The sequence below is a fragment of the Aspergillus vadensis genome, assembly GCF_003184925.1.
Source record: "Aspergillus vadensis CBS 113365 unplaced genomic scaffold BO88scaffold_5, whole genome shotgun sequence".
Classification (NCBI taxonomy): domain Eukaryota; kingdom Fungi; phylum Ascomycota; class Eurotiomycetes; order Eurotiales; family Aspergillaceae; genus Aspergillus; species Aspergillus vadensis.
The window spans coordinates 26,408-50,512 of NW_020292043.1; the positions used below are offsets into that span (position 1 = coordinate 26,408).

Sequence of the window (24,105 nt, forward strand, 5' to 3'; positions counted from 1 at the left end):
TTATAATTATATTATTTATTAATTAATTATTACTCAGTAAGAATTAACCGCGGAAATAAATAATTAAAATAAAAAATAAAAAATATATATTCCAATAATTTATCTAGACTATACTCTTAATAATCCTTAAAAAAATATAATTATTTATTATAATTATAAATAGAAAAGCCTCTGTAAGTTTCTAAAAATTTATTTAAAAAATTTAAATAATAGAAAGTAAGAGACCTAGTTATAAATTTTTAAAATTATTTTTTATAAAAAAAAGAATTCTATATATTTTTAATAATAAAAAAATAAGAATAGAACTCAGTCATGAAACTTAAAATCTAAATATAATATAATTATATTTATTTTTTTTATTTTTAAAATTTTTTCTTGTAATAGTTAAACACAAGATCTATAAATAATTAAAATCTTTTATTGATAAATAAAATCTGATATTATTTTTTATAAAAATACAGCTAAGCTTATTTTAATAAAATAAAAAATTTAATTATCTATAAAAAAAGATTATTATTATTTATGAATAAAATTAAAAAAATCTCTAAAATATATTCTATAAAATAGAAGATTATAAGATACCCGGTGAGTTTATAATAATTTTTAAAATAATGATATATTTTTTTATAAAAAACAGAGCCACTTCACAGCAGATTATTATCTTATAAAAAAAGTTAATTATAAAAAATAAATAGTTACTTATATAAAATAAAAAAATATTAAAAAAATATTAAAAAAATATTATATATAATATATTCTAGCTTATAAATACAAGAAAAACTACTTATAAATAATAATTTTAATATATTTTATAAAATAAAAATAAGAATAAATCTAATCTTTATAATATTTATAAAAATTATAAAATAAGAACCAGCCCTTGTAAAAATACTTATAAAATTTCTAAATAAAAACAGTATCTATTAAAAAAATAATTATTTTATAATAAGTTTTGAAGATACAGAGGGCAACCCTAAAAATTATTAAAATATTATAATTATAATATAAAATATAAAAAAAATTATATTAAAAAATTTTTAAATTTATATTATAAAATTTATTATAAAATTTAATTATTATTATTTAAGATTCTGTAAAATTCAAATAATTTAAAGATAATATATATCTATAGAGAAGTTCCTCACAGAAAAAAATATAAAATAAATATATATTATAATAATCTAGAAAACCCGCAAAGACCAGAAAAAAAGATTATTTAATTAATTATAGAAATTTAATAAAATAATTATAAAAAAATTATATTATACTTATTTTTATAATTAAGAATTAATCTAGAGATCAAATATATAAAAAAATATAAATTTAAAACTAGTCTAATTTATAAAATATTTTTTATAAATTAAAAACTTTTATAAAAATATCTGCAAGACTATCTTATAAGAAATTAAATCAAAAATTTAAAATTATTTTTAAATTTTTTAATTTTATTTATAAAGAAAAAGAATAAAAGCCTGTAAATATATATTAATTATTATAAATTAAATAAGTAAATTATCAAGAATAAGTATTTATTATTATAAATTAATAAATATATTAAATTCTCTTATAAAAATATTATTATTTATTTAACTTAATCTTCACGAAGTTTACTATAAAATATAAATTTTTTAAATATATAATTATATTTTTTAAACTGATTAATACCCCCGCGGAATTCTAAGTTTTTATCAATTTATTATTTATAAAATATTTGAATTATTTTATTATTATATATCTAAATAATATTATAATATACTCGCGAGATCTGGAAATATACAAGAAATAAATTTATAAAATATTATAAATTTTAAAAGAAAAACAGGATTATATATAAAATAAAATAAATATTATTTTATGAAAAATAAAAATTAATTTTCTAGAATTTATCATTGGCTATAAAAACATACATATAAAACTAAAATAGATTAAAATAATCTATAAATAATTAAAATCATAGAATATAAAGAAAATCTTATAATTTGTGATGGCGAGCGACATAACTGAGGCATATGACATAGCACGTGACATAGTTTTTACTTACTCTGCTAATTATACATAGTCTTATTTATTTACTCTATTTACTTTATCTTACTTATTTATTTTTACTACTTACTTATATTTTCTTATACTCCTTTCCCTTTCCCTCTCATATTTAATATTCTAGTCTAGATATACTGAATATAATTATTTAATTAGCTTTTATATAATATTAAATATCACAGCTAATTACTTTCTTTATTAACTAATACTACAAGCGGCTAGCTATTTAGCAGGACTACTAGTATTTATTCAACATATGCTTAATGATGCTAAAACAGCTAAGACAGAACAGCTTAAACTGAATCTCTAAAAAAAATAATTAAATAATAATTATCTCAAGTTATAATAGCTAGAAAAAGCCAGGCTAGCTTTATTTTACAGGAAAAAAATCCATGCCGATACCTAATTATTTTATTAAACAGAAAAAACAATAACCATGGAGAGATTATTCAAGAAGAATTCAGTAAGATATATAAAAAAAATTTTAAGAAAACTTTTAATCTAGTTCTTAATCTTATAAATAAGATAAAAGTAGAACTGAATATTATAGCTGATAAGTATAATATACTTATCTAGAAATATAATAAATTTATTAAGAAGCATGATAATGCTTTCCAGAAATATAATATATAAATAATATTAATAATATATTATATAATTTATAATAATCAAAGAATTAAGGCCCCGGAATTTAAGAAATTCCTGAAAATCTTTAATTTTTTAATATTTAATAATGGAAAGATCCTGCCCTTTAAGAACTGGCTAATTATAATATAATAAAAATTAGAAGCTAATACAGACTATCTAACTATTCTAGCTATTTAATATATATATATAAATAACTGCTGTAAAGAAAATATCTAAAAGTATCTAGTTTTCTGATTTTATTCTAAAATAACTGATTTCTATAAGAATACTGCTGATATACTAAAGTATTTAAAGATAATCTTTACTGACTTAAATAAAGTTTATAATATCTGATATTAATATCAAGAATTAAAGATAATATTTAGAGATAAGTTTTACAGTTTTATCTTTATATTTTAATATCTGGCAGTGGAGGCGGGTATTATTAAGATTTATTAAAAAAATAATTTATATTAATAACTGTTTTCTAAGCTGAGAGAAATGACTACAGCCTAATTTATAAATAATAAAATAAATTTTAATAAATTTATTAAATTTTATGCTGGTGCTTTGGATTTTATTAATCAGATAATAAAATAATTTAAAAGAACTGGTTTATTATTCTGTTATACTCTGTTAATAGTCTTAGATATTACTACTTTTACTAACTCTATTTTTATTAATATCTGAATTTTCTGAATTACTAGTTATATCTTGAGTCTGGAGCCTGAGGACTACACCTGCATAATAACTAAGAAATAATATTTTATTTATTAAAAATAAGAATACTTAGCTAAGGACTGTCCAAAGAAAAAGATAATTTAAATTAAATAATTAGAAACTGTAGAAGAAAATAAATAAATAAAAGATAATATTTAGAAAAAGTCTTTTTTTTAAATAAAATAGAAATTTATATAAGTATACTAGACTTACAGACTCTATTAGACTAAGAAAATAAGAGTTTTATAATAAATATTTTAATATTAAAAAATAGACTAGCAGTATCTGCTTGTACTTTAATAAATACTGAAGCCAATGTATTTATATATATAAATATTAATTTTACAGTTAAATTAATATACTATTTTCAGAGTAAAATAATTCTCCTGATAACTAAATATATTATAATAGAATTTAATAAAAAAATTACTACTTTTCTGACCCACGTCATTTACTTTAATTTTATTATTAATAAATAATAATTTAATAATATTCTTTTTCTTATTCTTGACCTCAGTCAGCATGATATTATACTAGGAAGAATATGATTTATAAAATATAAAATTTTATTAAATTATTAATATTATTAGCTTATCTGGCCTGACCTACTTCTATTACAGAATAAGATTAAAGCAGGCTTATTATATTATATTTTTTAAAATATTTTAGACTAGTATCTTATAAACTAAGACTACCAGCAGGATACTACCTGCTAGAATAAATATTTTTAAAAAATATTAAAGCAGCTATATTCTATATTAATCTTTAAATATAAATTAATATTACTGAAATCCTACCTGAGCTCACCACAGAAGGTATTAACTAAGATAAATTATAATTTTAATAATTAAAGTTTCTAATACTAGCAGCTAGTATTATCTTTAAAGCCCTATAACAAGAGCATTTTAAATAAAATTAAGATAATATTAATTAAGACTACTATCTTTTATAGATATCTTTAAAATTAGAAATCTAAGGTATTTATCATATCCCTGAGTATAATTAAAAAAATAATCTTAGATAAATAAAATTCTATAAATTAAGATCCTGAGTTGATAGAAAAAAAGTAAATTAAATAAATCTTATTTAAATATTATTATAATTTAATTAATATTTTTTTTAAAAAAGAATCAGATATTCTTCTGCTGTCCCGCTTCTAAAATTATTAGATAGAATTGCAAGGAGAGAATCTGCTGGAAGTAATTTTTTTATATAAAATAATATTAAAAGAATTTAAAGTAGCTTAAAAATATATTATTAAAAATTTAAAAAAAAAATTTATTATTTTTAATATAGTATTATTTATCTTTCTGATTTTTATAATATATAAGCCTGGAGGGGGATTATACTTCTGTATAAATTATTAAAAATTAAATATATTAATCCACAAGGACCCTTACCCAATTTTATTAATTAATAAAATAATAAATTAACTGAAAAATACTAAGATTTTTACTAAGTTTAATATCTGTCAGGAATTTCATTGAATCTGTATGAACTCTGACTCTGAAAACCTGATAATATTTTATATTTATTATAGAATTTACAAGTACTGCATGCTACTGTTTAATCTTACTAATAACCCAGTAATCTTTCAGTAACTTATTAATAAGATCCTTATGGATTTTCTGGATAAATTTATCACTACTTATATCAACAACATGCTGATTTTTAATGAGAATGAAGCTGAACATGAACTTTATATATATTAAATTTTAAAATATCTTTATACCGCCGGCCTCCAGGCTGTTATCTATAAATATAAATTTTATATAATAAAAATTAAATTCTTAGGCTTTGTAATCTTTACTGCTGGTATATATATAGATCCAGCTAAGACTACTGTAATTATTAAATAACAGTATTTAATAACTGTTAAAAAGATTTAATTATTCTTAGACTTTTATAATTTCTATTATCAGTTTATTAAGAAGTATAGTTGAATTATAAAATCTATAATTTAATTAATCTAAAAGAATGTTCTCTTTCTATAAAATAATATTTATAAGAAAGTATTTCAGACTTTAAAAAAAGTTTTAATATTAATATCTATATTAATATATTATAACCTGTCTAGATCTACGCGGATAAAAATTAATATTATTAATTAAATAATAGCTGGAGTCCTCTTCTAATAAGTTAATAAAATATAATATTTTATAATTTATTACTTTAAGATTATATCCCCGCTGGAATACAACTATAATATCCATGATAAGAAAATATTAGTAATTATATAAATTCTAATAAAGTAGTATACAGAGCTAAAAAAATTATAATAATTAAAGAAATTTAATATTCTCACAGATTATTAAGTCTTAGAATATTTTATAATTACTAAGAAACTTAATATTTATTAGATTTATTAAATAAAGATACTCTTCTGCTATTATTTTATTATTTATTATTATCTAAGAAAGAGTAATACTTTAGCTGACTGTCTTATTTATAAAAAACTTATTACTGGACTACTAAGAGACTATTATTTATAAGTATTATTAAAATTTAATTAACTAGAAATAAGAATTATTTCTAAATCTTAATCTGAATTTTTTAATTCTGCTTCTATAGTAGCTCCTGTGGATCTAAATCTTTATATAATTAATTATATACTGAATATTAATTATAATCACCTGTCTTTGGAGCCTCTCCGAGAGAAAGTATAATAATTAAATAATAAGTTTTTTCTGGAAGATAGATTATTATTATATTAAAACTAGCTAGTAATCCCTGATGAGGAAGATTTTTAAATATATTTATTAAATAAAATTTATTACCAGCTATTACTTGTATATCCTAAATATATAAAGATGATAGTTTTTATAAAGTATCAGTATTATTAAAGTACCTGGAACAGAGATATCTGATATTATATAAATAATTATTTAATATATAAATATAAGAATATTTATTATAATTTATTTTTAAATTTATTCTATTTCCTGCCGATTCCCACGCGTCTGTAATAATATATTTTAATAGATTTCTGATCTTTTCTGAAAGATTATTACGGCTATGATACAGTCTTTATTATAATAAATTATTTTAGTAAGTGTATAATTTCTATTCTGTATATGAAGCAGATATCTACACAGGATATAATATATTTATTTATAGATTAAATATATGCCTGAACAGAATTACTGGATACAATTATCTCTGATTATAAAAACTAGTTTATAACTGACTTTTAGAATAAATTTTACAGGATTCTGTAGATTAAATTAAAATTTTTTACTATGTATTACTCTTAAACTGATAAATAGATAAAGATTATTAATTAATATATAACTTAATAGCTTATCCTGTTTATTAACTATTTCTAAGATAATTAATCAGAATTATTATTTTTAATTAATTTTACTGCTGCTGCTCTCCCGCACGAATCTACTGGATTATTATTATTTATAGTAAAGAGAGATTATAAATCTAAAATATTATTTAATTAAATATCTTCTATAAATCTTCTGCTGTATATAATTTCCTGAGAGCAGGCACAGGAATTTATTTATTAAATAAAATAAATCTAGTTCTTTACTTAAAAGGATATCTAAGAGACCTAAAATTAATAAATTTAATAAATAAATTATTAATATTATCCAGAGAATTTTAATATTAATAATAAAATTTTTATTAATATAAGAAACTAGTACTGGGGGCAGTTCTCATGGAAATTTTTAAATAATTAATATAAATTTATTTTAATTATTAAGAAGATAAGTAATATATATAAAATTTATTTTCTAAAAAATATATACATGTACCTGATTTTTTATTCTAAGAAATTATACTTATAAAATTTATTAAAAATTTTATTTAACTAGATTCAGGATGCTGCGGTCCCTATCAAGATTAATAATTAAATTAAATAAAAAGTTAAAGAGATAACTGCTAGCTACTTATATTATAAATATTTATAGTATAGAATAAAATAGCTTGCTTTAAATAAAGTAGATTATATATAATATCCAGCTAGTAATTTCAAGAATACTTTGTTTTATTTATAAAATTACTATATTAAATATCCTACCTGTCCTGGATCTCCTAAATGACTACTGCAGTGGTTGACTGCTGCTAAGGCTGATGAGTTTATACTGGATTATGAAGATAATAATACACTTCTAGTTAAAAGCAGCCAGCTTTAAAAGGAAGGGTGATATAATAATAAGTAATATAACTAAAGTATATAATATAATATATAATATAATTTTTATTTACTCTGCTGATTATACATGGTCTTATTTATTTATTTTATTTATTTTATTTTACTTGCTTATCTTTATTACTTACTTATATTTCCTTACACTCCTTTCCCTTTCCCCCTCATGTTCGATATTCTAGTCTAGACGCGCTGAATATGATTATTTGATTGGCTCTCACATAATTTATAAACTTTATAAATAAATATTATTATTTTATATAGAAATATTTATAAATATCTAGTTTATTTATTAATCTGACTAAGAATAAGAAAAAAAATTAAATCTAGATTTTTTATTATTAGAAACTTATAAAAACTTTTATAGAAAAATATATTTATAGAGAATATTATCACAGCTTACTTTTAAAAAGAAAAATAAGTATATATTAAAACTAATATATTAATATTTGTAATTAATAAAATATTATTACAGAAAAATAAAAATAATTAATAGATATTAACTTATAAAAAATAATTATAGTAAAATAAAATTATAAAATCCCAGACCAGAAACTACTCGCGATAATTAAATTTTTAAAAAAAATAATAATATAATAATATTAGTTAAAAAAAAAGCAGACCTCGCAGTAGAAATTATAATAAATTATAAAAATTTAAAATATTTTATAATTAACAAGAAACTATCATAAAAGTAAATATAATGAATATAATATTTTATAATATTTAAATTTTATATTATTTATTATTATAAAATCTAGAATCCTGTAAATACCCTATTATAATATCTAAATTATAAGAAATATTTACAGAAAATTATAAGAAATTAAAAAATAATACTATAATAATTTTTTAATTTACTAGAAATATATTACAGAAAAAAAATAATAATTGAATATATTTTAATTTATAAAAATATTCCAATCCAGAAACAACTTATAAATAAATAATAAAAAAAATTATTTTTATAAATATATTTTATTATAAAAACTTATCCATGGAGTTACTTAAGAAAATACTATAAATATTAATTAAAAATCAATAAAACTAGAAAATTTATAAAAAATTAAAAAATCCCGCGAGCTTCAGGCTTATAAGAAATAAAAAAATAAATGAATTTATTAAATAAAAAAATTATAATAATCTTCTCTAGAGACAGGAAATTATATATTTTTAATAAATAAAAATTAGAAAATTTATATAAAAATATTATAAGATCTGTAAAGTTTACTAAAAAAATATTTTATAAAAAATAATAAAATTTATTAAAATTATTTCCAGTACCTGTAATTATAGAAAGAAATTATATTAAATTTTATTATTAATTTACCCGCGAGTATTAGTACTATAAGAAATTTATGAAAAATCATATCTTTAATAATATCTTAATAATAATAAATAAATATAATAAGATAATTTACTTTATTTTTTTAATAAAAAATCTTACAGGAGAGAATCTTATAAGTATTCTTTTATAAAATTTTTTATAATTATATAAAATATCTGTTAAGATTACTATATCTAAGAGAAATTAAATATATTTATAAAAGTTAAAATATTTATTAAAAAAATAATAACTGCTTATAAAAAGCAGAAAAAATTCAATAATTATAAAAAATAATTTAAAAGTTTTATAATAGATTAAATAATTTAATTATTCATAAAATATCTTCTGTAAGAACAGACTAGTAAGAGACTAGATTTATAAAATAAAAAATTATATTATATATTAGAAATAATAAATATATAAATCTATAAATTAAAATTACCCGCGGGTATTTTAATTTATAATAAATTATATATTTTTTTATTTTATAAATATTATAAAATGAATAAAATAAACTCACAAGAATATTGTTATTTATAAAAAAGATCTATAAATATTATCCAAAGATATTATTTATTTTATAAAAATAAAATTAAATTATAAAGATTTCAATAAAATAAGAAAAGTATTTTAATAAAAATAATATTTGAAAATTTACTATAAATTTATATTATTTATAAATATATAAGAACTTTATGGCCGGGAGATAATTATTATTATTAAAAAATAAAAAAAAAATAAAAATTATATTATAAAAGTTAAAGAGATTATCTGATTTCTTATAAATTTTAATTATTAAATATTTTTATATTACACATAGATAAAATATTAATTATAATATTAAAATTAAATTATATTAACTCCGCGGAATATATATTCTGTTTAATAGAATTTATATTTTTTATAACTAGTATAAAAATAGTTATTATACTTCTAGCTATAATTATTATTAATATATACTGTAAAAATCAGAATATTATTTTAATTTTTATGATATATCTTATACTCCTGACTGGATAGAGATTATATTTTAATTTTAAGTATATAAATATAATTTTATAGAACTAAATATACTTCTCTAACTATTTTATAAAATATATTTAATAAAAAGTATAGAATAAAAAACAGGTATTATTATTTAATAATATTTATAATTAAAAAGAAATTTCTACTTATTCTAGAAAAGAAAACTAAACAGAATAATTAGATATATTATAAATATTTTAATAAACTAGAATACCACAGGCAGCTTTATAAATTAGTATAAAAATTAATTTATAGATCTTATTTTTTACAGAATTAATTAATTTTAAACTAATCTAGAAATACCTGCTAGAAGTAAAAATAATCTGTAAATATAAAAATTTCTTATAATTAGATTTACTAATATATTAATTAAAATTATTAATTTACTATAAATCCTTTTTTAACAAAAGCTGCTAGTAATAGATATTATAAAAAATAGAATAATATTAAATATATTTACAAAGAATATAAGCTATTATAAATTAATATTTATATATATATATAAATACCCGCATGAACAAGATAACTTGTTAGAATAAAAAATAAATAAAGATTATAGATAAAGCTACAGAAAATTTAAAAAAAATTATAAAAATAATAATAATAAAAATAAATTATAATTATAATTAATTATAAATTTAATTATATTTACACGAAGGCTAACTTACTACAAAAAAAAGACCATGAATAATAAAAATACATTAATAAAAAATAATAGTACTAATTATAAAATAAATTTATTTTATAATAATAATAATAATAAATTAATATATAATAATAAAAAAGTATAAAACATGTGAGAATATTATATTATATAAAATATAATAAGTATCCATGGAAAAGTTATTTACAAGTTTTTTATAGGGAAGGAAAGGAGAAGAAAGAATAAAAAATAATTATATATAATAATAACAATAAATATTTTTATTTAATTATAGAGGGAAAATATATTAGAATAATATTATAAAAATAAGAAAATATATTATAAAAAATAAATTATTATTTAATTATTATAAATATTTTTTATAAAAAAAACTAGAAAAAAATTATAAAAAAATTAAATTCTGAATAAAAAGAAATTTATGTAAAGTTTTATTAAAAACTCTGAGTCCTGAGCCCTGATTTATATTTTAAAATAAATTTATTATTAATATATATTATATATTTTTAAAATAAATCTTATGAGGAGTCTAAGAATCCACAGTAAATTTTAGAATTTTATATATAATAAAATAATATTTTATATATTTTATAGAAAAATTCCATGGATAAGAACTTGTAAAAATATTTATAAAAGAAAATACTTCTAGAAGAGCTGTAAAATCAGATAACTTATATAAAATATAATAATAATATACTATAGAAAAATCCTATGATAAAATATTATAAAAAATAATATAAAAAATTTATAAATTTATTATAAAAAAATTAAATAATTTTTCTCCTACTTAATTCCTTCTATAAAATTTTATAAGCAGAAATTTTAATAATATTTAACTTATTATAAATAATATTACCCATTACTAGCTATAATAAAATGAATCTATGATAAAAGATGTGAGAGCCAATCAAATAATCATATTCAGCGCGTCTAGACTAGAATATCGAACATGAGGGGGAAAGGGAAAGGAGTGTGGGGGAACGTGAGTGAGCAGTAAAGGTAAGCGAGCGAGGCAAAGCAAACAGAGCAAACAAACAAGACCACGTGTAATCAGCAGAGTAAGTGAAAACTACGTCACGTGCTACGTCACGTGCCTCAGTTACGTCGCTCGCCATCACAAAAGAGTCTATAATAAAATTATTATTATAATTATTATTAGTATTTATAGTTTTAGGGACCAAGGTCTTACAGGAAAAAAATAATTAAAAAAATTTAAATCTTTACAATTTTTATAATATTTATTATTATAAGAAATATCTATACTAATAATAATTTTATTATGAGACTTAATTAATATTTATTATATAATTTACAGGCTACCTGCAAATATCTTACTATTCGCGGGCAGAGATAGGATAATTAGTAATAATATTTTAAAGAAATTAATCTTATATTTTATATTTACAGATAAGATATACTCTTCACATTATCTCATTATATTCATCCTTATAGAACCATACGTAGGTTATTGTATATCATAAACAGTGTTATATATACCGACTTTACAGAGCTGCTTTTACACGACTGCAGAGGCGGGGTGTAAAGTCACATGACCACTACTAGGACAATCTATAAGGCTGCTGAAATTGAGTTAGGACAAACATGGCGGAACTGACTGGCAGAACATTACTACATACTCTAATCTAGCACAAAATTCCTTGTCGGACAACGAATCATTGAGCCATCATCCACCAAGATACCCGCACAGCAGCCATGCCTTCTAGTGATCAACATAATGATACCATCGCCCAAGTAAGTTGATTCGAGCATGACCAGGAATCGCACTCCAATGGATACATACGATTCGAGCGCCTTGGTATTGCTACATTCAACACGAAGATGCTGATCGCTAGCAACAGGCTTTCAGGGATATTACAAGGTATGCGTGCAAGACAATCAACCCTTGTCCTCACCTAACAGGATGGTCCCAGTGGCGAAATGACAGCTCTGGCGCTGGAAAATCATTTGGACAACCTGGAAGAAAAGATAGAGGAGTTACTGAACGCTTTTGAAAAGCACCCAGAAATTGAGCAGACGAATGGGCAATGCTATAATCAAGACGAGGTGACATCGACGCAAGCTCATGTTGAGAAGGAGTTGCGAAACAAGCCCTCCAAGTGAAACTGGCCATCGGCGTCCTTCTCTACCACGCCCTTCTCAGTAATGATACCGTCAATAAGTGTGGACGGTGTGACATCAAAGGCCGGGTTCCAGACATTGATGCCATCAGCGGCTATGCGCACAGTTTCTAATTCAATACCATTGGTAGACTTGTTGGCACGTGGTCCTCTGACAGTTGTGACCTCGGAGGCCGCACGTTCCTCGATAATGATTTCATGACCGGACGGGGTGGCCAGATCAATTGTAGTAAGCGGTGCAGCAACGAGGAACTTCACACCGTGATACCTTGCAAGCACAGCGAGGCCATAAGTACCAATTTTATTCGCCGTATCTCCGTTCGCAGCCACCCTATCCGCTCCCACTACGATGGCATCTACCTGAGTACCAGACTTCGCAAGTAGAGCAGCGGCCATAGAATCTGTTATGAGGGTGGCGGGGAGACGGTCGTGGACCAATTCGAACGCAGTCAACCGAGATCCTTGATTGTAGGGTCGTGTCTCGGTGCAGTAAGCATGGTTGAGATTGTCTGTAGACGCAAGGGCGCGGATAACTCCGAGCGCAGTGCCGTAACCTGATGTTGCAAGGGAGCTGACGGCGGGTTAGAATCGGATCACCTGCAGTTGAGCTTCGTTGTACTTACCCCGTATTGCAATGGGTGAGAACAGTAGCCTTCGACTTGCCCACGGCATTGGCCATGATCCATTGGGCACCATGCTTTCCAATGTTTTTGTTGTCCTCAATATCCTTCATCAGCATTTCCTCTGCTGCTTGTATCAGAGCAGTAGCAACGCTGCGCCCGGTTGATCCAGGCCTCTGTGTATGATCACTCGCCACGGCCCTAAGCTTCCGAGCAGCATCGGCAAGATTTACTGCCGTGGGTCTGCTGCTCACAAGGTAATCTAGCTTGTCCATGATAAAGGCTTGAACCTCTGGGGCTTCCGAGGGAATGCCGTTGCATGCCATAAGGCTATGAAGTTCAGATGCAAGAGCGAGGGCCGCTACAATGGCAATAGCGGGTGCTCCTCTTACACGCATATCTTTTATAGCGTGCCATGCTTCCTCACTTGATTGTATCGTTATGTATTGTTCCACATATGGAAGCTGCAGTTGATCTATGATGGACAGATTGCCCTCGTTATATCTGATTGCCTGTAAAGTCATGATTCTGTTCGATTCGAAAGAGGCGAACTGATTCAAAACTTATGAACGCTATACGTTCCTTGCGAGGACACACACTTGGAAATAAAGCAGAAAGTAAGCTCTGCAAGACCGAGTACGAAAAGATAACGAAAGACCGAATGTGATGTTGGCTGGATGGTTTGAAAAAATGAAACTAGCCTGACTTGCTGGTCTGTAACACAGGACTGAACCCAGAATCGCACTTTTAACCGTTAGGTGGGGCACAGTGTCTAGGTCACTGCCGCGCCTTATAAAGCAGCCTCTAGTCAGACGGGTGCCCCTCCATGAGCGATTCCTGGTTTGCGCAATGGAAGCAGTGCAGATTCTAAAGTATAACTATCTTTTTATTTGACACGGGTCTTAAATAAGAGATTGTTTTCGCTGCTGAAACCCTCGTTCAGAGGCGTTTGGAGTGACTATCTGCGCTAATCATTTAATTGATAGAAAAGAGTCGCTAACAGAAATTCATAGTATTAACGCGCGGATATATACAGCACTATGAGAGTCGAAGAGAAATAGTTAGACGTGTTCATCTCCTTAGGTGTGACAACAAACCATTATTTCCGCGAATGAAGGCATCCCCGTAACTGCGGGACAGATTTCCATTAACAAACTCCTCAGATTTTTCCAGAGCGATATTCATATAGCCATCTACCGATTGAAGTTCCCCTGAAGAGTCCGTTAGCGTTTAGTATTCCTGTTCTTCGATTGTATATATCTCCTGTCCCCGATAAGAGTCGTACTCTTCTCCTGTACCAGGGGATAAAGACTCGATTTTGGCAGAAACGGTAGGTAGAACAAAGCAGAAGATGATTGTTCACCTTTATAGACAACGCCTGAGTTCAATTTAACAGTAACTGGGGCGCCAATAATTTCACCCAGAAAGGCTGAGGGATCCTTGCCATCAGATGATGCACCGTTCTCCATTTTGTTGTCCTTTCTCTCTTCCTTTTTCTAAGCTTTGAACAAGGGCTGGAAATGCTCAGCAGGCGCTAGGTGATCGTGATTGGCAATTTCACTGATTTAGTGATTGGGGGTTATCATCAGTCTTAGCCCGAAAGGGATTAGACGAAGGTCCGGGTCATAAAACACGTGCCTCTCCGTAAGCTGTAACACTGTAACATTGAGTGCTGTTTTATCAAGTATTCTGGATGACTGCATCTGGTCAACTACTCCGGATTCATTATATTTCCATTGCGATTTTCAATTTACACTTATCAATACCTTTAACCACGTCCAACTCAAATGCGTTCGTTTTTCAAAAAGCCTTCATGGGCAAGCAGGGGAGATGAGGGAACAGACCCGCATTTCTACCGTCATGCTGGTCAAGTCTATAATGACATTATCACTGCCAACCGGAAAGCACGTGCTAGCCGACTGTCTGTACTGCATGCACCAGAGCAGGAACCAGAGCAGGAACCAGAGCAGGAACCGGAGCAGGAACCAGAGCACAAAAACTCCAAACGTCGACGTCTCTCCTGCAGACAGCCTTCCGCAGAAAGTTCGTCAGGGGCCCTCACTCATAATGAAGCACTGCACAATGCGAAACAACCATTGGATTATAATGCTTCTCATAAGCACTTACAAGAGACCAATAATAATGGCGATAGTTGTCGTCCATCCGCGGGACTCTCATCTTGTGGTATCACAGTTGGAATTGCAACAGAGACTGATGACCAATGTTGTGAGTCACTACCTGATGTGGAGCTCATTCAAGTTGAGACAATCCGTGCGCATTCAGAAGTTACAAAAGCAGTCAAAGAGAATAAGATTGCTTCCGTGCAAGAGTCACAATTTCAAAATGCTCGAGAAGTTGATGAGACTGTCAGACCCCATAATCACAGTCTTGCCCATAATCAAGCAATAGTTCAGATCCTCATTACCTCAAAAATTCCAAATACCAAACCATTGATTGTCCGCCGAAAAATGAACCAACCTCTAAAGGATGTCCGTCTAGCATGGTGTAATCGCCAGAAATTCACCGAAGAGATGCAAGAATCGGTCTTCCTGACCTGGAAGGGTAAGAGACTGTTTGATGTTACTACATGCCGAAGCCTGGGAATCCATGCAAAAGGCGGTAATTTGAACGGACATGACACATTCCACTTAGATCTGGAGGATATACAAATTCACATGGAAGCTTCTACAGAAGACGTTCTCAGCGCTGATCTTTCACACTCACAGACTGTGACTGACGCCAAGTCCAGTCCGGAATATCCGAGCTGGAATGGAGCAACTTCGTCCCCAGACAGGATACTATTAAAGTGTCCCGGGTTTGGTGATTTGAAGGTAGAGCTGAACCTGGAGATGCAGGTATCAGAGCTAGCTGCTACCTTTCGTGCTGCTAAGCAGATACCCGCAACCCGTGATATACAACTTGTATTTGACGGTGACCGCTTAGAATATAATGCTTATCTTGCAGACTACGAGCTCATGAACAGCGATCTTGTGGAGGTTATAATCAAGTGAACGAGATACAGGGATGTAGGCAAAATATCGAATATGTTCAAAAACCGGTTCACATATCTAATAAACAATTTGTACTAGACTAAATATTATCAGTCATTTCGAAATTTGTAGTGGTCTTATATTTTTCAAAACCTACAGTTTGGTCCTGAAATTGAGTTCTATCTTCTCTTAAACCTTCCCAGGAATGAGCGGGGGAGGAAGGTATCATTACCCAATGTGAAACATGATTTCACGGCATCATACCATACCAGTGATGTTTATCTGCGCCGTAGAAGACAGCTGCCGTTGTACTCAAGTCTGGATTATTTCATTTTCAAGTCTTTGATTTCTTCACAGGCATGTGCTTGCCTAGTAACTACCCCCTGATTCGTAGCATGCTAGCTTAAATTTCGCTGAGGCTTGAGAAACGGCAGTCAATGTATGAAAATTACCGATAACGTAAGACACTAAAAATTTCCCACCCAATATACCCAAAGCGAACTCTGAAGGAAAATGTAGCACCGTCGCCCACTTTCTTCATCTTGGGTTAATATCTCTATTCAAAATGAAGCTCATCACTGTCAACTTCCTGACCTGTGCTGTGAAGGGGTGCAAAACAGCAGCAGCATCATATCCGCTACATTTTCGAGATGCTGAATTAGAATTGCAGGAACTGGAGTTCCAGCCAGAGTTCATACTCAATATTATTCCTCGGATTGATTGGGAAGGGCTGCGAGTCATGGCAAATGAGGTGCGTGTACATTCCTGGTTCAATGCAAATCATACCATATGCTGCTGTATAGGCCGTTTAGACTCACCCGGACATAGCTCGGTTTTCCCAAAATCCCAGACACCAAGCCGGAAGGTGATGCGCTTAATGATGAGCAGCTTCTAAAAGAACTCCACAGGCTCTTGTTAGAAACACAGGTTATTGAAGGAAGATTGTGTTGCGGAAATTGTGGCCATGAATATATGATCAAGGAGGGAATCGTTAACTTTCTTCTTCCCAGTCATTTGGGTCTGATATTCCTTTCCGTTATATTTGTCCTTGACTCTGCTGACCACGCGCAGTCTAAATGCATGAAGGTGTGAGTTCAAGTGAGTCCGGTCACTGAAAGCCGAGATGCCTGTCCAGGAATCTTTTGGTCTCTTATTGACAGGAACATTTGTTACCTTCCGTCAATCGGCTTTGCATCTACCGATACTGCCTGCCAGCCGGCTGTCAACTCTACGTAATTAAAGGATCGCAAGTTACTTTGGAACATGAAGTTCCACGAACTCTTTGCAGCTGGTCAACTCATATCATGAGAAACGCACTTCGTTGTCATAAAATACAATCCTACCAGCCGGATGCTGGTCCTTCTCTCGACCAATTCCAAATGAACGCCGTCAGACTAATGCATCTATCTATAGATGGAATTGCAAACCAAGATTGGGGAAGGTATCGAGATTTGAGTGGGTGGGTGTGGAAAAGGAGAGAAGGAGAGAGAGGGTGAGGGAGAGACAAAGAGTAGTGGGGAGGAAGTTCTATTTTGAAATGGATTCCGGGAACTCAGTGGAAGCCTTAGTTGAGAAAACCTTTACACCCGGTCGAACCACAGAGGCATGGGATTCTGTCATCGCTATCCCACTCCCTCTCAAATTTGTAGTCATATGTCAGCTCTTCATCTGTTTATGGAGTATGTTAGTACCTTTTCAATTTGACCAATACATGCCATGCCCACTTACCCCTTTCGATGTCTCGTAATGCATAGATGACGATTCGCTTGCTGCCATCGACCTTTATAATTTTCGCCGTGCAATTCGGCGTACAGCTGTGATTGATAAACCTGGCAATACCACCCCTCTTTGTCGCATCTATAACCGTGTTTTCGTCGATACGGAAAAGGTAACTACTACCGATTCCGCTTTTCAGGTAACGCCGTTCTCTCATGTCAGCGACCTGCTGCCGGACCTTCTCACCCACATATTCAATGATCATATCGTTGGCAGAAATGTTCTCTTCTGCATAGAGGCCCCAATTATGGATGGCTGATCGAGCGAAACGAACTGGCTTCTTCCGTTTCTTCAGCTGATTGAACCGGAGAACATCTCCTTCTCCGCTCTGAGTTGGAAGAGCCTGCTTTTGAGCGTTGATATCAGCAATGAGACGGCGATTGTTAACCCTCGTTGAACGGGAAGTGGACTTCGAGATCGTTTTTGCTGCAGCAATCCTTGCGGCTTCTGCAGCAACAGCATGCGGATCGCTCTTCGCCCTAGCTTCTCGCTCTTCACGAGCCTTTTGAACTTTGATCCGATGCGGCAGATATTTAGATTTCTCCGACTCCAAGATCCGTTTTCTTCCCTCAGTTCTCGCTGCCCCAGTCGTGTTTGAAACATAGTAACCGGGAATGACGGTCTCCTCGCGTACCGGACCAGACTCTTCAGGGCGATTAAGTGCCTTGATCTCCTTTTGTCTCCAAGCCCAAGCTGAAAGGTTCCCAACATTGGATCTCGAAAACTCTCGTAAGACATCACGAAGAAAGCAAAGATCCTCTTCATCCTTGACTAAATTCTGCCAACCGTCGAGATCCAGCACAATTGATTCGTCGTCATCGACCGTTGAGCGAGGCTCGTCATTCGACACACGCCATTCAATCTCCGTTCTAGGCTCTTCAGTCTGCTTGCCATGCTCAAAACCACCAACTTGAGATACAAGATGGCGATGGTCTTTGCCAAGACTTTTGAACTCGACATCAGCACTCCATGAGTCCATGAGTGCATCATCTTTTTGGCCATGCCCTGCTAATTTACCGTGAGAGACCAAGGGATCCGTGCCAGTTACAGATGGTTCATCTGCCGCTGCGATGACATCCTGGGTGGTGACTGACCGAGATGGGGAGCATGCCATGTCTTGGTCCTCCCCAGATCCTGCCGCATCATCCATATCGAAGCCTTCATCGCCTCCTTTCTGTCTCTTCCGTGCCTTTGCTCGCTCATCATCCACCTTTCTTTTGCGTGATGAAGATTGGAGTCGGTCAGTGACCTGCTCGGGAGCCTCGTTTGGCGAATCGCCAGATATATCATCTCTCGTGATGTCTACATCGTGAGACCTATCGCTATCGGTAAGCCTTTCGGCAACAGGAACATCCAACGTTTCAGAACCGATCCGATCCGAGTCTTCCTCTGAATCAGAGGTCTCAGAACTCATACGGCTCGGGGCACGACTGTCTAAATCTTCAGTGTCTCTGGTAAACGGTGTCCTTTGCTCATCGTCTGAATCGTCCACATCGTGTAGTTGCTGGAGACGATGGTAAAGTGGTCTTACTTCCTTCTTTCGTAAGGGCTGTTTTCTTCTTTCATCCAAGAACGCAGCGTTCGTGCGATCTAGTCGATGTGCCTTTCTGATCCGTGGAAGAGCCAGTATGTTCAGACCAGACGAACCCAAAGGATTCCTACTGGTTGACAAGTCAGAGCGTGAGTCAGGTGTGCCAGCTGAACTGTCGAGGTCGATGCGGAACATAGGCCTTTTAGCCCCCTCCGGCTCAGGAATCCCCAGCCTCTCCCTCTTTGTAGCATGTCGAACTGGATCCAGGTAGTCATACAAGGCCGGTGCTGCAATTCGAGACTTCACATCTTCAAGTAATTTGTCTCGTAGGTCCCGTATTATTATTGCCACCACCTCTCTGCAAGGGTCCAGATCCAGGGCACGTTGTCTTTTTTCTTCTTCAACGTCCAACTCTGCTTCCCTTTTCAGCCTGTCCTTTTCGGCTCGCTCTCGCTGTTCAGCCTGCAGTCTTTGGGGACTTGGACTTCGTTCGTAATTAGGATTCCCATAGGGCTGACTCTCCATGTTCATGATGTATGTGAACAGAGGTTTCATATGGCACATCTTGTAGCATCTTTCGGTTTCTTCTTCGCCGCGCCTTGAATTCTCAAAAACAATGTAGTACCCTGTTTTATCGCAACGTATGTCTTTCCAGTCGAATAGTTTGAGCCTTTTCTTCAGATGCGGAACGGTGGTACTGAGGACCGGTACGTAACAGTGTGCGATGAATATATATGGGTCACGCTTGATCTGACTTAGTATAGGTATTTCCTCCACCAGTGATGGTACAACAGGCTTCAGGAAGCTTGCCCTCGGCCCTTCCGGGACTGGGACCGTTGGGCGCATTTGGGACCTTCCAGAAGGGCCCTTGGGAGCCGTCGGTGGAGGCTCATTGTTCTTTGCCGAGACGCCCGTTTTAGGTTCCTCTGCACTTGGAAGGTTGTTCCTGTCCCCCATCCTCTGGGAGTCGACTGCCCTTGTTACTATCTTTGCCGAGACGATGCCATCCCGGTCTAGCTCGACTCTGATTCTGCGCGTTCCAATCCGTTGCTCTTTTTTGCATTCATAATAGGCTCGCCTGGCTGCATTCGCCGCGAGAACAGGCCCGCCTCCTCTGAAAGATGCGCTGTCTTTATATTTGACTGAACATATTCCCAAAAATCTACCGGTTATTGGATCGGTGCGGTTGTTGATTTCAGCAATCTCTCCGAAACTCGAGAATAACGCATTTATTGGGGCAATTGGGGTCAAAGGATCGAATCCGGTGACCACTATCTGTACCGGGGGTCCAGGACCAATGGTTGTCGAAGCGTCGTATGGCCAGTGTTTCAATGAGTAAGGAGCTGGCCGAAATTTGGTCTTTTGCTTGCAGCCACCACCTCGCGAATAATTGGATATCTTTAGACGAGGGTCTGCTGGTCGATCATCTTGCCCATTAGGCACTATATCCACATATCGCGCTTTCCTTCGCTTCTCCTTGGATGATATCCGCTTCTCTGAATCTGGGTCGTAGACTAACTTCCAGCCCCTCACGTTTCCAGAAGTGCGACTTTGCGATCGGGGCGTTGGTGGGGTTTGCAGGGGCGTCATGGCGGGCTTGATGTCGTCGGTCTTCATGGTGCCTGAACTATCTTCGATCCCGTTGGCTATCCTAATGTGAGATGGACTGAGCCTCTGAGCGGGCGACGACTCCGCGTTAGTGAGTGGCGTAAGCGTATCGAGACGCGCTTCATTTCCATATGCCGTGCTATGCTTATGTGTCGATGGGCGGGAAGCCGAAACGCTCACACTGGCAGAACTTGCAGGTCCATCACCGTTGACAGTAGGCAAATTCTGTTCCTCCACGTTAAGACTCGGAGTCAACTCAAGGATTGCCTTGGGCTCTTCAGGAAGCGCACGCCCTTCATCGCTATGATCGTGTTCCGGATGGGCCTCGGAGCGAGGCCGCTCCCGGACGGTCTTGCGCTTTTGCTGGAGGACGGACGGTGCGGTTGGGAAGAAGTCTGCAAATCCTGCTGAGGAGCGCGACATGTTGAGAGGTGGCTACAAGCCAAGACCACGACAGCTCCAACCAACAGGTAGCATCCTTGGTAGTTGTATAATACTCGGTGCACGGATTTATTGGCAGGAAATATCCTGGGCACAAGGCGGTAACGCGAGAAAAGTAAATCAATAAAGTCTGGAGAGAGCGGGTAGAATTGAGAGAAGCTGGCTCGGGCGGAGTTAAAAGGAAAGGACGGTAACAGAAGGGGTGGGTTTACAATTCCTGGGTTAGAAAAAGTAAAATTAAAGAGGGTAAGATCGAAGAAGGAAGGAAGGTAGGTAGGGAAAGAAAGCAGAGAAGAGGCTGTACTGATTAAGAGACTAAACAATCTGGTTTTCCCCGTTCTGGTGAGCCCCTACCAACGCGACTGGAAAAGCGCGCGGAGAGAGCGATTCATGGCAGGAATTGGCTTGCAAGGTGGCGGGGAGCGTAACAATCCATGTGCGATTGCGATGGATGGCTCTAAACACGGCTGTCGGCTAGGGAAGAAGAGAGAAGGCGCAAAATGAAGGGGCAGAGAAGTACTGCACATTGCCATGAGGTCTGCGAAGTTATAGAGGATTTTCGCGTTTCGACGTAGAATATCTTTCCTTGCCGTTTCTGCTCTTACCACGTACAGTAGTGGTGCGGAGTACGGAGCGATGGGTAGAAAAGCCATCCACCATACTTTGTCACCTAAGGCCAATTACTCCTGTCTACTACCCTGGATATTGCCTAGCCAGGACTTCGTCAAACACGATGTGGAATTGTCAATTCCTACGCTAGTCCTGAGCCGATATTATCCTCTGATCATCTAGCGTATGATCAATGTTATGTGCTGTAGTGACCTGACTTGATTTTGCGAACGACATCGACAACGACAACCTAGCGGACGGGAAGGATGTAGATTTTGTCCTAACGAAGCAAACAGATTTATGCATAGTCAGCAGTGCATCTTGATGCCAGGGCTCTGCATGGCACTCCAGAAAGAAGAAAGACCTGGCGTTTAACATTGATTAACACAATTGTTCGCAGTCATGGCATCATCCTTTGATAATACTCATTTTCTGTAATGCAATTGTGGGCGTCATTCCAACATACTCGTATTTGTTTTGCAACCTCTGGAGAGACTGGGTAGTATGGAATACATCCAATCTGTATGTCTAATGTTATATGTATTGAATATGGTGAAGATTGAATAAGGAACGGTAAGTAGTTATTGATAGGACTCGGACCTGAGCTTCACGCCCAATGTCTTGCAAGACCGGAACCCTTCCGATTTGTAACAGCTTGAATGTACTGATGAAACGGCAATGTTGGACCGTCATCCTCGCGAGCTAGTGGGCATGGGATTTTAGAGGTACACACAGAGTGTTACTTCATCGACTCTCGATAGCCTCCTGACCTGAACAGGCTATTAGTAAAGGTAGATTGAGTGGTCAAACCGATAATAGTGTGCTAGAAGATATATGAGCCTCTTAACTGCACTTCGGCAGTGACAAGACACTTACAGTCGTTCGTGGGTCAAACTAAATACTCAACACTGGAGCAATTTATTGTCTGCCTGCCTTAAGTATCAGTCGTTTTCGTGCTTACAACAAGGGAAACCCTATGTATGAACATAATTATGCAATTGAATTTGCAAGCTACGCATCGCTCAACATACTTGCTTTTGGAGGGGCAGATATCTATGCACCAATTCAAGTAATGCGAGAACCGCGGAGAGGAAAAACAAACCGTACACATGCAAACTACCAGTAAGTAGTTAGAGAGCATCAGCCTCCGAGGCCTATTAGAGCTGAAAAACCCTACAGCACTGAGGTGTGGGGCTTCTACTCCGTACCTAATCGGTATCCATCGCACAGCAAAGCTGACTAGTATTGGCGACGGTGTGGGCGGTACTCCATATGTAAAACCACAGATACGCTGAGAAACCTATGAATGTTGTCGGGTATGCAGAGTCTTATACCGTGCGACAACAGAACAAGCATAATAGACCTTAAGGTTTGACTACTTAGACAGTAAAGTTGTCCGTGTATCTACTCCTTACTTCCTGGAATCCGGATACGAATCATGAAAGATATATCGAGTGTTGCATGTAGGCCACTTCTTTGTCTTTGCCACCCAGTCGGCGGTGTGCCCGCATGCTCGGTAGGCATTCTGCATCTACGAAAGTGTTTATTATTTCTGGTACGTGAGACTCGTATTCCAGGTCCCGTTGAAAGGCCTGTCACATATATAATAAATAAGAAAAACTGAAATGCCCAATCTACTTAGACAAGAGAGCTGGCGGCTCCTGAAGTATGGTTTTGGGATCTTGTTTGGTGAACCGCTACTATTTAGTAATCGGCTTAGGAAAGGGGAGCCTCGAGTTTCTGGTTCAGTTCCCCATGGGTCAGATGAAGTACCCAGGGGATACGCACGGTGGCCCCTTTTAAAACACATCGCGACAATTACCCCTCCCCCT

At 32.5% G+C, this 24,105-nt stretch overlaps 6 protein-coding genes across 6 annotated transcripts; 3 read left to right on the forward strand and 3 right to left on the reverse strand.

The window, feature by feature from the left end:
* Window positions 1-12,188: 12,188 nt before the first annotated feature.
* Window positions 12,189-12,607, forward strand: BO88DRAFT_225315 (uncharacterized protein). The gene is made up of 2 exons (XM_025702036.1): window positions 12,189-12,312; window positions 12,420-12,607. Exons 1-2 carry the CDS (start codon window positions 12,274-12,276, stop codon window positions 12,570-12,572), a joined length of 192 nt encoding a protein of 63 aa, XP_025565154.1. The 5' UTR covers window positions 12,189-12,273; the 3' UTR covers window positions 12,573-12,607.
* A 34-nt stretch (window positions 12,608-12,641) lies between these two features.
* On the reverse strand, window positions 12,642-13,842 carry BO88DRAFT_335203 (S-methyl-5-thioribose-1-phosphate isomerase; the record flags this gene model as incomplete). The annotated part of the gene is made up of 2 exons (XM_025702833.1): window positions 12,642-13,269; window positions 13,322-13,842. 2 exons carry the CDS (start codon window positions 13,840-13,842, stop codon window positions 12,642-12,644), a joined length of 1,149 nt encoding a protein of 382 aa, XP_025565155.1.
* A 547-nt stretch (window positions 13,843-14,389) lies between these two features.
* Window positions 14,390-14,787, reverse strand: BO88DRAFT_412548 (U4/U6-U5 snRNP complex subunit LSM6; the record flags this gene model as incomplete). Its single annotated transcript, XM_025708090.1, has 2 exons — window positions 14,390-14,529; window positions 14,604-14,787. 2 exons carry the CDS (start codon window positions 14,785-14,787, stop codon window positions 14,390-14,392), a joined length of 324 nt encoding a protein of 107 aa, XP_025565156.1.
* Window positions 14,788-14,992: 205 nt separating this feature from the next.
* On the forward strand, window positions 14,993-16,445 carry BO88DRAFT_402706 (small ubiquitin-related modifier domain-containing protein). Its single transcript, XM_025706176.1, has one exon. It carries the CDS (start codon window positions 15,106-15,108, stop codon window positions 16,327-16,329), a length of 1,224 nt encoding a protein of 407 aa, XP_025565157.1. The 5' UTR covers window positions 14,993-15,105; the 3' UTR covers window positions 16,330-16,445.
* A 327-nt stretch (window positions 16,446-16,772) lies between these two features.
* Window positions 16,773-17,724, forward strand: BO88DRAFT_225489 (RNA methylation protein TRM112). Its single transcript, XM_025702037.1, has 4 exons — window positions 16,773-17,059; window positions 17,137-17,326; window positions 17,380-17,396; window positions 17,469-17,724. The coding sequence occupies exons 1-3, from the start codon at window positions 16,874-16,876 to the stop codon at window positions 17,382-17,384; spliced, it is 381 nt and encodes a 126-aa protein (XP_025565158.1). The 5' UTR covers window positions 16,773-16,873; the 3' UTR covers window positions 17,385-17,396; window positions 17,469-17,724.
* On the reverse strand, window positions 17,404-21,646 carry set1 (histone methyltransferase SET1; the record flags this gene model as incomplete). The annotated part of the gene is made up of 2 exons (XM_025711984.1): window positions 17,404-17,976; window positions 18,037-21,646. 2 exons carry the CDS (start codon window positions 21,644-21,646, stop codon window positions 17,873-17,875), a joined length of 3,714 nt encoding a protein of 1,237 aa, XP_025565159.1. The 3' UTR covers window positions 17,404-17,872.
* Window positions 21,647-24,105: the final 2,459 nt, after the last annotated feature.